The sequence below is a fragment of the Miniopterus natalensis genome, chromosome 19 (genome assembly GCF_054644295.1).
Source record: "Miniopterus natalensis isolate mMinNat1 chromosome 19, mMinNat1.hap1, whole genome shotgun sequence".
Taxonomy (NCBI): Eukaryota; Metazoa; Chordata; class Mammalia; order Chiroptera; family Miniopteridae; genus Miniopterus; species Miniopterus natalensis.
This window is the reverse complement of record NC_142099.1, coordinates 7,256,209-7,272,772: the sequence shown is the minus strand read 5'-3', so window position 1 is coordinate 7,272,772 and position 16,564 is coordinate 7,256,209. Positions and strand designations below refer to the sequence as shown.

General features: G+C 38.8%; 1 protein-coding gene across 4 annotated transcripts in view; it reads left to right on the top strand.

Moving 5' to 3' along the window:
• The window catches only part of PTPN22 (protein tyrosine phosphatase non-receptor type 22), a 44,947-nt gene that overhangs the window by 26,219 nt on the left and 2,164 nt on the right, over positions 1 to 16,564 (top strand). The window contains exons 13-19 of one of the 4 annotated variants that reach the window (XM_087827649.1): positions 2,340 to 2,426; positions 11,036 to 11,106; positions 11,252 to 12,066; positions 13,781 to 13,901; positions 14,040 to 14,176; positions 14,425 to 14,540; positions 15,056 to 15,086. In XM_087827649.1, coding sequence (XP_087683775.1) covers positions 2,340 to 2,426; positions 11,036 to 11,106; positions 11,252 to 12,066; positions 13,781 to 13,901; positions 14,040 to 14,176; positions 14,425 to 14,540; positions 15,056 to 15,086 — 1,378 coding nt within the window. Of the gene's footprint in view, positions 1 to 2,339; positions 2,427 to 11,035; positions 11,107 to 11,251; positions 12,067 to 13,780; positions 13,982 to 14,023; positions 14,177 to 14,424; positions 14,541 to 15,055; positions 15,087 to 16,564 lie in introns of all 4 variants that reach the window. The other 3 variants (XM_087827651.1, XM_087827650.1, XM_016223303.2) reach the window with 3 other exon arrangements.

The window sequence follows — 16,564 nt, the reverse complement described above, 5'->3', positions numbered from 1 at the left end:
TCTCTGTTTAATAGCAAGGCATCCGAAACCAGCTGACTGCTTGGCCGTCACACCAATTTACTGTTAACTGCATTAATCCATTCCCATTTCCTCCAACTCCGAATATACCAATTTTTTTTCAGAATCCCTTGCTCTGGGTTGAATTCCTTTCATCCCTTGTATTTTACTGTCCAGAAAGTATTAAGAAACTAATATAATATTTCTTACAAAGGATGTTACAAAAAACTCAACAAGTTGTTTGACCTCTTAGAAAGAAATAGTTGGGTCAGGTTAACTTGAAACTTTGTAGTAGTGATTTATTTCTGAAACCATAGAAAATCAGAGACATTTTCTACTTTAGCAGGTGGTAACAGAATCTGGAGCGTGCAGTCTGTGCTCATTTTTGGAAGTAATGAAAAATGAAAGTAAAATCAACCATAATCTAGCACCTAGGTAGCCACTGTTACTATTTTTTTATAGTCTCTCCTGGTCTTTATTCTGTGTATAATTAAAAAAACATAATTACAACCACGCTATATATAGGATTATATATGTATCACAATATTCTAACCCACCACAGATTGCTCACACTCACTCGCTCCATTAGTAATGCTCTTCCTCTGTCTTCTCCCCTCCTTTCCAAGTTCAAGTTCTCTCTCCTAGATGAAAGTCCCAGCCCAAATCTCTCACTTTCTACAATATTAATTTCACCCATATTTCCTCACCCATAATTTTACCCATCTTTAAGATATAGTTTATCTTTCACCTATTCATTCATCCATCAAACATTCGCTGATATTAGGTATCAGATGCCTTTGCATAATTTGTTAGAACTGCTTTTTACTGCTTAAATAGCAAGATCCTAACATGTTTAAGGCAAATGAACTGACACATAGGTTTAGAGGTAAAACAATTGACAGTGGCAACTCAGATATTTTCATCTAGAAGCTGCAAATTGAAGGGGAAAAATGAAGAGCTACTATAATATAAACCTTCTGTTTGGCCCACACAGGTTTTCCACTAATAGCTAGTGGAAAAAATCATTTTTTTTTCATGTGTTGACTGTAGGTGTGTTCTATAGTCAACCTGTGTGGGGGGAAGTTTATGTGAAATGAAAGCATTGGCTAGTTTAGGGCTGTCAGACTTAAAAGAAGGCTCATCCATGTCAATGTATGCAACCAAGTTGTATAATATTAGACTGTAATACTGAATCAGTAAATGAAACCATACTCATTTCAGAAAAAGTCCACTTCAGGCCTGTTTTTAAGAGCTGGAAGACAGCTGAAACAGTTTTAAGTTAAGTTTCGAATTTTGGCATTTTCAGCGACTAATGGAACAAACGTCTTACCAGTTGTAGCTACTTTTTCTGACACTACTTTAACCAGGAAATAGCACAGTAACCAGATGAGTGCTTCCTGTGTGATTTTTCTCTGTTCTTAAGAAATTTAAAGCGTGTACCAGTGGTCCTATTGGTTGGCATAGACTATGCATTATCCTCCTGCTAAAATTATGTTTGGAAAAAGTTGTGCTTTATTTGTATAAGACTGTGTAAAGAGTCAGGGAAAAACCCTGAATGGGCCCATTCAGATGAAAAGTAGATACAAAATCAAGTATTTGAGCAAGTACAGAGACAAAAACGGAGTAGTAGAAACCCAGACACACTGTCATTGTAGAGGACTCATTTCTCTATAGTGAAATCATTTTAAAACCGTAACTTTCCTCAGCGGTCTACTTTTCTTTGATATCTTTGCTAGGACAGAATTTCAGCAGCTTGATGCAAGAGTCAGAAGATTCAGGTTGTAACCCAAGTCCTGGAAATTACTCATGAATGACCTTGAACAAATAGTCTATAAACAGGAATAATAAATAGCCTAGCTTGTTTATAGGTCAATTATAAGGATCTAGTTAAATAATACATATTAAAACCATCGATCTACCCATCAACCACAATCTATTTGCTTTTTTCCAGAAAAGGTAAAGGTGGCTTACACTCAAAAAATGCATGCAATATGCAATAACATCTTTAACTTCTGAGAAAGAAAAACAGAAATAGAGGGATGGTGATGGAGGGAAAGACAAGTAAGAAAGTGGGGTTAGAACGAAAAAACACGCTGCAGGTTCCTTCTTTGTATGTTGGTTAGAGGTAGATCAAAGATTTAGCTGTTTCTCGCAGCCTAAAAGTGCTTTGACATCTGAAATGGGCTGTGCAAACGTAAGGCACTGCCGTTAAACGAACGCAGACGGTCTTTTCAGGTTTGCTGTCCTAGCATTTGACTGGTGTTCATGTGTCTGAAATCTGGTTCTGTAGTTCACCAGGTTTTCTGTTTCTTTTCCTTTGTTCGGGTCGCGATGCCCCCCAGGAACAGTATGAACTGGTCTACAAAGCCGTCACAGAACTATTTAAGAGACAGATGGATGTGATCGGAGATGGACACTCGGGAACAGAGGTAAACTTGAAACTTGATGTTTTGTCCATTAAAAAAAATATTTGACTTGGTGAAGGGATCTTAGCTTAGTGGCAGGACTTAGCTTGTTATTTACTGTCATAGCTAAACTGGAGCGTCCAATGTGCATGAGCTGCACTGTAAATCTCCTGTAAAGGACAAATGATTGAAGTACTTTAACTTAGAAAAGGCATCTTTTGGTTAACCTCCAGCGTACAGTTTTTAGCTAAATTTAGAAACAATAGGTGTGAAAGAACAAGCATGTGTTCTGTTCCCACAGTATTCTGTTTTACACAGTTGTGTGGTGAGTTAGAAATGATACTGATGGTTACAACGGGAAACCAGAATTGAGCACTGATGTAACTCTTCAGGTTACTCTAGCCTCGTCTTGATTGCATATGTCCCATCAAATTTTGAGAATATTTTAGAATAGCCAAAGGATTTTTAGCTGAAGGCCTTAGGTATAAAAGCAATTTCTGATTTGACCAATTTCCAACTTAAAAATACTGAGTATTCTAGGATATGCTATTTTGGTCTTACCATAAAAATGGATAAGTCAAATACTTACTGTGTAATCACAAATTATTGGGTTCTAACCTTAAGAAGACAAAATTGCTGACTTAGCTTTCAGGGTGTATGTAACATATACCTGTTAATTTAATTTTTAATATTACATTTTGGATTGTTGATCTGAAAATGTTCACTGAGGACCTACTGTTTTCATAGCAATTAAGAATACAAAGTATATAAGAGATGACCCTGATTGTAATTTTATTAGTTGATGATGAAATGTGGGAAGGGAAAGATAACCAAAAAACCTGTTGAGGCTAGGGAATGAACTTTGCAATCCTAATGTCGACTCCAAGGAGAAACAACATGGTGAAAGATGTTGGAAATAAAAGTATAATTGCCAGAAAATGTTACTTATATCTTATTTGTGACTATTTCATTGGCTAGTACTCCCTGAACAAGGCTAAATAGCAGAGGCAATATGGGTGACTTATTTTAATGGGAAAGATTCTCATGTTTCACTACTAACTATGATGCTGACTTGATTGGAAATATTTTAATTGTTTAAAGAAAATATTCATTGATTTCTATTTTGTTAAGAATCTTTTTCAGAAAGAATGTTAAATTCAGTCAATTGCATATTTTTGCATTTGTGGAATGACCACATGGATTTTCTCCTTTGACCTATTAATATATCATTGGATCTGTTAGAATCAAACCATCCTTGTACTCTTAGGAAAACAAACCTTCTTGAACAAAAAATATTTTTTAATGTGTTGCTAGAGCACGTGGGTTAATATTTTATTTAGACTTCAGGAAATGTAAATGCTCAGTTTGGGCCAGCAGCAGTGCTCCGGCTCCCGCCTGTTGGGCTGTTTGGCATGGGTCCCTAGTCAGTAAGTCAGAACGCAGGAACATGAGTCAAGTTCCTACTGGGGGAACTGGCTAAAGGTAGCCAAAGAGAACTTCTGTTTACGGGAAGATTGAGTAGACGGACTTTTCCCTATTCCTCCCACTAAGTGCAACCAAATAGCCCTGGACATTACATATAAAACAAATAGAAGAAGACAGGCCAGCTAGGGACTTGCAACCCAAGAAAAGATATGATGGTGAGTTCCTTGGGTTTTTCCTTTGCCTCATATGTTCCAGGCTTGGAACTGAAGAAGCCAACAACCTGCAAATGCCGACAGTGCAGACAAAAGAAGGCCCACCAAGAGTCTGCTCTCTCTAACCAAGGGACAAGAAAGGGGCAGCCTGGCAAGACATAAAACTTTTAGATAATAATCACTCTACTCCAGTCAACACCAAATAAAAAAAATGGCCCCCAACCCCATCCATGTCAGCAAAGGCTGAGTGGGGAGCCTGGATTCCCACAAGACCATAATAAAGAGCTGGGGTGGCATCAGAAAGTCCAAGTAGAGAGCTAGGACTTTCATCCCCACTTTCCCTGCAGTGCCAGTGGAGACCACATGGCGAGCCTGAGCAGTAACGTGGCACCCCAATGCCCCCTATTGAGGTAGGGTCAGAAGAGACCTAATAAACAGTCAGAATTTTTACCGTCATTCAACAGTAATGAGGCCAGCCTCACCACAGTGTCAGAGATGACATGAGAGCCTCCCCCCTGGTGTCTCCCCTTGCGTTTCAACAGAGGTTAAATGAGGAGAATGGTGGAGGTAGAATCCACCTGATAGTAACAAGGCAGCAGCATCCCGTTCTCCTGTCAGAATGGAGTAAAAAACAAACAAAAGAGCAGCTACAAGAGAAGGTTAAACTAAGATCCAGAGCTTCATATCTCAAACCAAATGAATAAAATAATCAACAGATGGCAACACGGAGATGACAGAGATGTTAGAATCATCTGACAAAGATTTTAAAGCAGCCTTGATAACAATGCTTCAATGAGCAATTACAAACATGCTTAAAACAAATGATGAAAATCAAAACCAAAACCAGAAAACAAATGAATAAACAGAAAGGCCTCAGCAAAGAAATATAAAGACTGGGCAAAACACACACACACACAAAACAGGAAATAACTGATATTTCACAGCTGAAAAATACAGTAACTGAAACAAAATAGCTTAGTAGATAGGCTCAACAGCAGAATACAAGGTACAGAAGAAAGAATATAAGAACCTGAAGACAGAGCAATAGAAATTGCCCAATCTGAACAACAGAAATAAAATAGACTGAAAAAATAAAAGAATCTTAGGGAACTAAGGGACTGTAACATAAAACCTAGCATTGTGTCATTGAAGTCCAAGAAGCAGGGGAGAAAAAAGGCAAGTTTAAAAAATACTGAAAGACTCATCATAATTAAACCTCTGAACCTAAAGACAAAGATTATAAAAAGCAGCCAGAGAAAAATGATTTTAACTGTAGGAGGAAAACAATCAGAATGACAATGGATTTGTCATCAGAAACCATGGAGGTCAGTAGGAAGTGGCACAACAGTTTTCAAGTGCTGAAAGAAAAGAACTACTAACTCAGAATCCTACACCCAGTGAAAATATCCTTCAGGAATGAAGGGGAATCGACACATTCTTAGATGAAGAAAAACTAAAAGAGTTTGTTACCAGTACACTGACCCTAAACAAATAGCAAAGGAAGTTTCATAAACAGAAAGGAAATTATGAAAGAAGGAAGAACATGGCAAGCAAAAACATGAGTAAACCGGAATCGGTTTTCCTTCTCTTAAGTTTTCTAAACTGTTTGATGTTTGAAGCAAAAATTATAATACTGTCTGATGTGGTTTTAAATGTATTAGAGGAAATATTAAAGACAATTACATTATAAGCAGGGGAGAGATGGGAATGTCAAGGGAGGTAAGGTTTCTGTGCATGAACTAGCAAAATGATAACACCTGTAGACTGTGATAAGTTATATATATATATATATAATGTATATACCAAGAGCTACAACTACAAAAGCTACACAAAGACATACCTTTGAAAAACTATACATCAATAAAAATAAAATTCTAAAAAATGCAAGAAAGAGAAAAAAAGCAGGAAAAAGAAAAGAGAAATGCAAAATGGAGACAAAAAACAGAAAACAAAAAATAAAATGGCAGATTTAAGCCCTAACATTAATAATAACACTAAATGTAAATGGTATAAATACACCAATTAACAGACAGATTGGCAAAGTGTATTGAAAACATGACCCAACTATATGCTATCTGTAAAACAACACACTTCAAATATATAGGTTGGTTTAAAGGGATGGAAAAAAGATATATCATGTAAAAATGAATAAAAGAGAGGCAAGGGTAGCTATACAAAGTGGAGCAAAAATAGGTTCACAGCTGTGAGTATGTGAAACACAGAGTTTATTCTTGTATTATTATTTATTTATTATTATTTTCCACATGAACAACTATGAACCTACTTTTGCTCCACCCTGTATTAATATCAGATAAAATAGAGCAAATAAAGTTATCACAGACAGGGAGGGACATTTTATAATAATAAAAGGGTTAATCCACCAATAAGACATATCAATCCTAAGTGCATATGGACCAAACAGAGCTGTAAGATGTGTGAAGCAAAAACGGATAGAAATGAAAGGAGAAACAGACAAATCCACAGTTTTAGTTGGAGATCTCAATATCCCTTTCTCAGCTACTGATAGAAGAACGCGACAGAAAATCAGCAAGAATATGGAACTCAACAAGATCAAATTGATATTTATAGAACACTCCACCCAATAACACATGAATACACATTCTTTTCAAGTGCTGATGGAACGTATAGCAAGATGAACCATATTACGGGCCATCAAACAATCTGAATATTTTAAAATAATTGAAACCACATAAAATGTATTCTCTGACGATAATGAAATCAAACTAGAAGCCAAAAACAGGAACAGATCCAAATTCTTGGAAACTAACCACACTCAAGGTAATCCACTGAGTCAAAGAGGGCGTATCAAGGAAAATGCATTGAGCAGAATAAAAATGAAAATATATGTGAAAATTTGTGGGCCAGAGCTATAGCAGTGCCAACAGGGAAGTTTACAGCACTCTAAATGCGTACATTACAAAACAGTCAGTCTCCAATCAATCATGTGAGCTCCCACTTTGAGGATCTAGAAAAACAAAAAGAGCAAAAAAACAGACAGACAAACAACAACAAAAAACCCCAAAGAAAACGGAAGGAAATAATAAAGAGCAGAAATCAATGACAATAGAGAAAAATCAGCGAACCAAAGAGCTGATTCTTTGAAAAGATCAATACAATTTACAAACCTCTAGGAAGACTAATAAACTAAAAAAAGAGCAAAAGATAAAAATTACCAATATTAGGAATGAAACAGGGGATATCTCTACAGGCTCTGCAGATATTGAAAGAGTAATTAATAAAGGAATATAGTATAAACAGCTCAACACATATAAATGTCACCACTTAGACAAAATGGATTACTTCCTCAAAAAACACAAACTCCCACCACTCACTCAACATGAAATCGGTTATTTGAATAGCCCCATAACTGAATTTGTAACTTGAAAACTCCCTCAAAAGAAATCTTCAAGTCCACATAATTTCACTTGAAAATTCTACCAAATGAGGAATTAACACTAATTTTATTCAATATGTACCAGAAAACAGAAGAGGAAGAGATACTTCCTCATTCATATTTTACCATTTTAAAGATTATAATGTAGTGTCATTAAATATCTTTACAATGTGTATGACAATCACTGTTTATTTCTAGAAATTTGTTATCATCAGAAACAGAATTTGTCCATACCCCCTTTTGCATTTTGCTGATTAGTGAAGTTTAGAATATGTTCATGTGCTCATTGACCGTTTGTATTTAATCTTTTTTTTTTTTTAAATATATCTTTATTGATTTCAGGGAGAGAAAAGGGAGTGGGAGAGAGAGAGAGAAACATCAATGACGAGAGAGTCATTGACCGGCTGCCTCCTGCACGCCCCCAACTGGGGATCGAGCCCGCAACCTGGGCATGTGCCCTGACCAGGAGCCGAACCCCAATCTCCTGGATCCTAGGTTGATGCTCAATTGCTGAGCCACGCCTGGTTAGGCTGTGTTTAATCTTTGGAAAAATGTCTATTCAAGTCCTTTGGCCATTTTTGAATTTTTTTTGTTTGCTTATTGTTGAGTTTTAAGAGTTCTCTATATATTCTGGATTGTAATCCCTTATCAGATATGTGATTTGCAAATATTGTCTCCCATTCCAGGAGCTGCCCTTTTACTCTGTTGATTGTGTCCTTTAATTCACAAAAGTTTTTGATTTTCCTAAAATTAAATTTGTTTATTTTTCTTTTGTTGCTAGTGCCTTTGGTGTCATATCCAAGAAATTATTGCTAAATCCAATGTCATGAAACTTTTTCTCTTCTCTTAAGAAAAGAGTTTTACAGTTTTAACTCTCATGTTTAGGTATTCAATCCATTATGAGTTAATTTTTGTATATGGTATAAGATAAGGGTCCAACTTCACTCTTTTGCATGTGCATATCCAGTTTTCACAGTATCATTTTTGGAAATACTGTCTTTTCTCCACTGAATGGCTTTGGCACCCTCAACAAAAGTCAGATGCCCATATATGTAAGTTTACTGCTAGGCTATTTATTCCACTGGTCTATGTAGTTGTCCGATGCCTGTAACGCACTGTTTTATTACTATAGGTTTGTAGCACATTTTGAAAGAAGGAAGTGTGAGTCCTCCAACTCTGCTCGTCTTTTTCAAGATTGCTTTTGCTATTCCAGGGTCCCTTGAGATTCCATATGAATTTTAGGACAAGTTTTTCTACTACAAAAGCACCATTGGGATTTTGAGAGGGATTGCATTGAATTTGATAACTTTGGGTAACATTGTTATGGTAACAATATTATGTCTTCCACTCCATGAACATAGAATGTCTTTCCATTTACTTACGTCTTATTTCATTTCTATCAGCAATGTTTTATAATTTTCAGTATACAGGTCTTTCACCTCCTTGGTTTAATTTATTTCTAAGTAGTTTTTTTGATGCTAATATAAATAGAATTTTTTAAAAAATTTTCTTTTCAGATCGTTTTTGCTAGTGTATAGAAATACAACTGGTTTTGTGTGTTGATTTTGTATTTGTTGACTTTGCTGAATTTGTAGTAATGTCCCCACTTTTACTTCTATAATTTGAGATTTTTAAAATTCACGCCTTCTTTTTTCCTTAGTAAATCTAGCTAAAGGTTTGTCAATTTTATTGATCTTTTCAAAGGATCAACTTTTGATTTTGTTAATTTTCTCCACTGTTTTCTTAGTCTCTGTTTCATTCATCTCTGCTCTAAGCTTTAATATTTCCTTCTTTCTGTTAGCTTTGGGTTTAGTTTGCTCTTTTTCTAGTTCCTTAAGTTGTAAAGTTATTGACTTGAAATCTTTCTTCTTTTTTAATGTAGCCATTTACAGCTATAAATTTCTCTCTGAGCACTGCTTTCACTGTATCCCATCCATTTTATGTTGTGTTTTCATTCCTTTCTAAGTATTTTCTAATTTTTGTTTTGATTTCTTCTCTGACCCTTTGGTTGGTTGAGTGTTTTACGTATATTTGTGAATTTTCAAGTTTTCTTCATTATTATTTTCTAGTGTCAATTCATTATGATTTGAAAACATACTTTGTATGACTTCGATCTTCTAAAATTCATGAAGACTTGTTTTGTGGCCTAACACATGGCTGGTCTCTCCTGGAGAATGTTCCATCTGTCTTTGAGAAGAATGTATATGTTGTTGGGTTGATCGCTCTATATGTGTCTGTTAGGTCTAGTTGGTTCATGGTGTTGCTCATGTCTGCTCTCTACTTCCTTATTGACCTTCTGTTTCATTGTTCTACCCATTATTGAAAGCAGAGTAGTAAAGTTTCTGACTCAGTTTACCAGGCCTGCTGTAACAAGTACCACTGCCCGAGGAGGGCTCAAACAACACATTAGTTTTCTCAGTTCTGGAGGCAGAAAGTCCAAAATCAAGGTGTCAGCGGGGCCATGCTCTTTCTCAGAGCTCTAGGGGAAAAAATCTTCCTTTGTTTCTTCCCAGTTTCTGGAGTTTGCCACAGATGCTTGGCGTTCACTGGCTCGCAGATACATTACTACAATTCCTGTCTCCACCATCACATGGCGTCTCCTCATGTGTCTCTGAGTGTCTGCTTTCTCTTCTTATAAGGACACAAGTCATTGTGTTACAGTCCACCCTAATCCAGCATGACCTCATCTTAACTAATTTTATCTGCAAAGACCCTACTTACAACTAAAGTCGGTTAAAGATATCAGGGGTTAGATTTTAACATACCTTTTTGAGAGTCACGACTAAACCCGTAACAGGCGGAATCTTATAATTACTGATAACCTTTTTTTTTTTTTTACATTTAAACATGTCTGAAATAAAGATATATTTTACAGTGAATGGTATCTTTGATTCCATGAGCCTCAGTGACAAATTTCAAAATGTGACCATTGCTATGAAGAAAATATAGATTGAGAGTGGCTGGGAGAGTGTGTGGGAGTGTGATTTTTAGGTTGAGTGGTCAGGGAAGGTTTCCTTATGCAGATGACATTTAAGCAGAAAATAGTTACTTAGAAGGAACCAGCCATGCAAAATCTGGAGCAAGAGTATTTCAACCAGCGTGAACAGTGAGTGTAAAAGCCTTGAACTGGAAATAAGTTTCCTATGCTTAAGGAATGGAAAGAACATGGGGTAGCTGGGGCCTAGAAAGGAAGCAGCTAGACCAGGATGAGGCAGCTACGGGGTCCCAATAAGCATCTGTTAACATTAAGGGTTGAGCGAATGAATTTCTGAAGGCAGAGAGTTCTTAGGAATAGAGCTACCCCCAAGGACGTTGTAAAACTCCCACAAGTTAAAAGGTGATGCTCCAAGTAGATCCTTTTTGGTTTTTATAACACTCCTAATCCTTTATTCTGATCCTTATGACCTCGGTCTGTGAACGTGTTCTTGTTGGGCTCAATATTTTGGAAACTATTTTGGAAATCATTTTAGGAATGATTTTAAACCTTTACATTTCCTGGAAAAGAACTTCTCAGCTCTACGAATAGAAAATCTCTCGCTGTCATTGCTTCACTAAAAAACAATTTCTTATTTCTCTTGAAGATTCAAGTGAAGTACTCAGTTCCTGAGCAAAATCCCAGTCCAGAAGTTTGTTCTCCCAATTTACCAAAAAGGTGAGTGTAATTTTACACCTCTAAATGTTGTCTAATTGTGTCTCGGAGGCATATCTTGTGCTTATAGCTCATTGCGATGCTGGGGAAAAGCTATGGAACAGGCTTTTGCAGTCACGATCCCATTATTACTTTCTTTCTGTTTCAGCAGCATAACAGGAGCAAAAATGATGAGCCCACAGGGCAGACAGAGGACAGGGGTGGAAAGCGCTGATGCTTCCCCCTTTGACCCGAGGACTTGTGAGCGAAGGGAAAAGGGAGGGTTAGCTTTGCACCCTGCTCACCACAACAGCTCCTTTGAGTTCTTGGAGCTCAACTGCAGTTGTAACAACAGCGCTGACACAGCAGAGAAATGGGAGACCAAGGCCCTTCCCATAGCCGGGGAGCCTCTTCAGAAGCATCAGAGCCTGAGCTCGGTCCTCTTTGGAACAGGCCCCGATTCTAAACCTGCAAATGCCACAGGAAGGTACTTCAACGCCAAGGGGCCCATAACACGGACCAAATCCACCCCGTTTGAACTGATACAACAGAGGGACCCCACCGAGCTGGACATCAGGGACAGTTTGTGTTATTTGGACCCTCGGCCGAGCAGTCCTGGTCTCGGGCAGGCTGGGAAAGCGAGGCAGGTCGCCTCGGCCGAGCTGAACGATGCGCTGGCCCAGGGCTCCAGGCACCGCGTGTGGAGCGCGGCCAATGCTGAGCAGCAGGCCCCGGGCGCTGGCACTGTGCGCCCCTGCGCGCCCTCGGTGCCAGGCCCTGGCTTCCCGCCGCTGTCTCCCCGAGGGGCTGGCTCTGAGATGTCTGTGGATTTACCTGGGAAGCAGCAGAGAGCCGTGCTACCTTGCTCTTCGATGCCAGCATCCTCTGCGCCCCTATTTGCTTGTTATGACTCACACAATTCTTTAGCTCTGAACCCTCCAGCCAGCTTCGCCCCCGCACTGCTCCAGGACATAGCCCACGTCGGTAAGTCATTCTTAAAAGTTTACATGGCCTTTTAGATTTCACTTGGTTGCTACAGAAGACTTGGTTTCGTCTCCTGCCCCTCACAAATAGATTCCAGCAGTGTTTTAATGATAAGTTGAAACCAGCAAAAGCAAACCCTTAACATTTCATGGTCTGTGTGATCCATGGCCCATCATCTGCGCCGACAGGAGTGCTTTTAAAGAAGGCAGTTCTCAGTCCTGGAAATGTCTGTCAGAGGTCCACAACTCACCCTCGGCATACAGAAGCAACTTCCAAATGAACATAAGAGAAGATCTGATCGAGGGCGCCGCGTGGTTGCTCAGAATTTTTACTGTACACCATGTGGCTACACCGAGTTAACAGATAGCTAACAATTGTAATCTGTTTTTTAAAAATGTGGGTTTTTTTTTCTTTTTAATTGATTTTATTAGAGATTGGAAGGGAGAGGGAGAGAGGGAGAGAAACATTGATGAGAAAGAATCCCCTATCGGCTGCCTCCTGTATGCCCCCTACTGGGGATCGAACCCGAAACTGGGGCATGTGCCCTGACTGGGAATCGAACCGGTGATCTCTGTGGCCAGGCTAAGAATTGTATTCCCTTGCTGAGGCAATTGGAACAGGAGGACCTGATTTCCTCCTGCCCTTTTGTAATAACTTAGTAGATGCGAATATGTGTTTTATATTCTGTGTGGGATTTTCATCATATATGCACCTTTACTTTCAAACTCTATTTTATACTTCTAGATTTTTGCATATTACGCATATTGTTTTACTGACTGTTTTGGTATTAAAAGTAAATATCCTGTTAGAGATGATTATGATAGTTTGATCTGGGAGAAGGAAAGCAAAGAGTAAATTTAACTCTCTCAGGTATATAATCAGAAATTTAGAAAGAATGTTCCACCTGATCAGGAAGTAGAAAGAGTTTTTCCTCTGTAACATTACTGTACAGTTTCTTAAAAAGATATGCAGATGTGTAGCTTTGTTACAAAAATACTTTATCTGGATCTAATTCCTTCTTTGATTTTATTATTTTATATACTTAGATCTTGTTTTATAATTTAAAGGGATTTTTCTAGATGCCTATAATACCTTAAAATTCTCTGAGCATCAACATTAAAAGACAAATCGTTATCTTCAGGGATTGTAGCAACACTGACATGTGTGCCATCTGGTGGCAGTTTCTTATAATAGCATCATTTTTTTTTCTATAAAAATTTTGGCTATTTCTATAGAAATATAGAAAACCCTGTTCCAACATTGTTTTTTAAAAAACTAAAAGCATACCTAATTCTTCATCATTGTGGAATAAATAAGAGATACTGAAATCTTTATGATTTTACCTAGTCTGGAACTGAATCTCTGGCATGTCAAAGTGCTTTTATTATGTTATACTGTATATTCTACGTAAAACAAAAGGAGAGAGTTATGGAATTTAAATTAACATAATATTATACGTTATGTTAACTAATTCTCAGTGACTCACTCAAAATACTTTTGGGCTTTTAAAAGAAATAATACATTTTAAAGAAGCAAAAGCCTCCTGGGTTTGCAATTTAAGATGAGAGAATTTTGCTTTTAACTTGAGTGAACAGATACCAGCTTAAATATTGCAATGCCGCTTGATGGGATTTCCATCAAGATTAACATGTAAGAATCTTTTTTGCATTTTCCTAATTAAAACTTGTAATTCTATTTCTGACATTTTGGAGAGCAGCTTCTCCAAGAACAGACGATGAGATGCCCCCTCCGCTTCCTGAACGGACACCTGAGTCTTTTATTGTGGTCGAGGCGGCTGGTGAGTCAGCGAGTGGGACAGAGTGGGGACTAACTCGGTTATTCTCCAGTCCTTTCAGTGATCTGCCTGCTGTCGCTCCAGGCCTCGTTCAGATAATTTTCTGTTTGGTTGTTGTGGGTTAATATTGAAAAACTGGAAAAGTTATGCAAAACCAAAGAGGGCGTCTCGACTTAAGACTTTTAAGTGATGGGTGTTTTTGCTTGTCCTGCACTCTTGTCACCACAGATCTGCATGAAGGTCGCTCCTCGCCCTCGCCCCCGCCCCCGCTCCCAGAGAGGACCCGGGAGTCCTTCCTCCTGGCTGATGAAGACTGTAAGTGGCAGCGCTGTCTCTCCAAAAAGTTACCAAAGCAAGAATGTTAAAAGGTTAACGATAGAGTAGGGCCTACATGGAAGAGGTACAAGGGACGATCGAATTAGATAAAAAGAATACATTAAGAAATCCCATAATGTATTGTAAAAACAATGCATAAAAAAGCCAAGCCAAGAATTACCGAGTGTAGGCCTACATAAACCCTGAAAGCTTAGAAGCTATGCAACAAAATTTTTTTTTTTTTGTAGGTACGCAGGCCCAACCCATAGAGACGTATTCTACTAGCTGTCCTAACACCATGGAAAATTCAGTGTCTTCAAAACAGACACCGAAGACTACTGGAAAATGTTTCACAAGGAGTAAGGTAAAAACGGCAGGAGTTTATGGAAATACCCCAGAAGCTTTCATTACCAAAGTGTCTCCCACCAGTTCACCCTCCCCCGCCAGCTGCCAGCATTAAGATGAAAATTAGATTAAATATCGTTAAAACTGTTGGTCTCACGATAATCAAAATTAATAGAACAAAACAACAAAAAAACCCCAAAAAAACCCCACCACAAACAACTTAATTTGAAGCACGCCCGATGAAACCTTTTTTATTTTTTGGACTGGGACAAACTGATTCCAAAATTTGATTGCACTATTTCTAAACACAGAGTGTGACGCTCACAGGGGTGGGCAAGAGAGCAAAATAAAATCAAGCGGAGACTTTGTACCAAATTAAAAACGGCAAGATGGAGAAATAGTTTTGTGAGTTTTGGTGGCTAATGTTTGAGGAAATTAATCCTTTTGACTGGAGTCTGTATTTCTACTTGATTAAAGTATTTTGGATTTCACACGCACACACAAATAACCTTTTCCCTCTCTTCATTTTTGCAGAGCTTGAAAATTTTGCGGAACATGAAAAAGAGTAAGCTTCGTTATACTTATTTTTTAGAATATATATACTGCTTTCGTGGTTATTTAACTCTTTCTTATAGAACCGCTCTGTGAGGAAGTCAGTATTATTTCTAAACAGAGGCTCACTAGGGTCCTATGGATCGATCACCCCCAAACCGTGTCCTGAGCTGGGCTCCACAGCGACGAGTTTTGAGTTGGGAGAGGCGGGCCTCTGGCTGACTCTGGCATAACAGTGACGTTTGGCACTGTCTGCTCATCCCAAGACGCTGCCACCCAAGTGTGTGATTTAAAATTCCCAGCAGCCTAACCTCACATGTATTCTCTTTGAAAACAGCCACAGCGAGGCATATTGTGAAACAAATGTGTTGATTTAATGAAACAGCAAGGCATCGACTCGGTCCTCTTTCCCCCGAGTATTATTAGCGATCGTGAGTCTGTTGCTTGCTGTTTTTGCTACAGTGCAATGAAAACAAAACCCAAAGGCTCCCGAAACCGTGGGAACTTGAGTGTCTTAGAAATCCTTATTTGTAACCACGAAGTATATAAAGCATGGTGATGGCAGTTTTTACGAATTTGATGCATTTGGTTAATTATCAGGGACCAGACAGCTACTTGGTGTCCTGGGAGGGACAGAGGACACCGAGGAGGCTTGATGGGAGGTATTGTCCAAGTGAGAGGCTGGAGCTGAATCTTACGCTTTTCTTCCGAGTTTTCACGCTGTCTTTCTGTCCGCGAACTCGTGCGGGTCGGTCCTCACCGCCACCACGCTTGATCTCCGAAATGGACTCGTTCCTCACCTGTGGTGACTGAAGGACGATGGAAAAGTCTGATGGCTACAGCCAGGCAAAAGAGAATTTAAGCTTTTCAGGAGGAAAGTATAGTATAAAACGGGAATTAAACAGCTGAAAGCAAAGAAATGAGTGACTTGAATAACCAAAGGCTGATTTGATCAGCCTCATTTACGAAGCACTCGGGTTTCTTTTTCTAAAAAAACAAACCAACCAACCACCGAAACCCCAAAACTCTCTCTCCAGGTATTCTTGTCTTGGGGATATCAAACAAGTGACAGAAACTCGAGGTAGACGTAGGTTGGCACAGATCGGAGATGTGGGACTCTCTGAGACCGAGGCTTGTATCTGAGGGCTCCCAGGTCATTCTCCAGGCCGAGGCTCATTTCCGTTTCTCAGCTACCCTCATCGTCTGGTCTTTTGTCCTTAAATGAGGAACAATATCTGTCTCCCAACCTGATCCTGAAGCGTTAGACTTATCTGCATTTGCACCTATGTTCTTCCCCCTTCCAGATGCTCATGGCTGCTCCTGAATTCTGTATGTTCTCCCTTTAGCCCGGGCCTCTTGCTGGTTGGTAGTTAAAGCTGATCCCGAATCAATTGCTGCCACTATAGTCAGTGCTCTGGTTAAGCAGGACAGGGTCATCCCATCCCTAATATTTAACCGTTGTTACACGTGGACACCGACCAACGAGGAGTG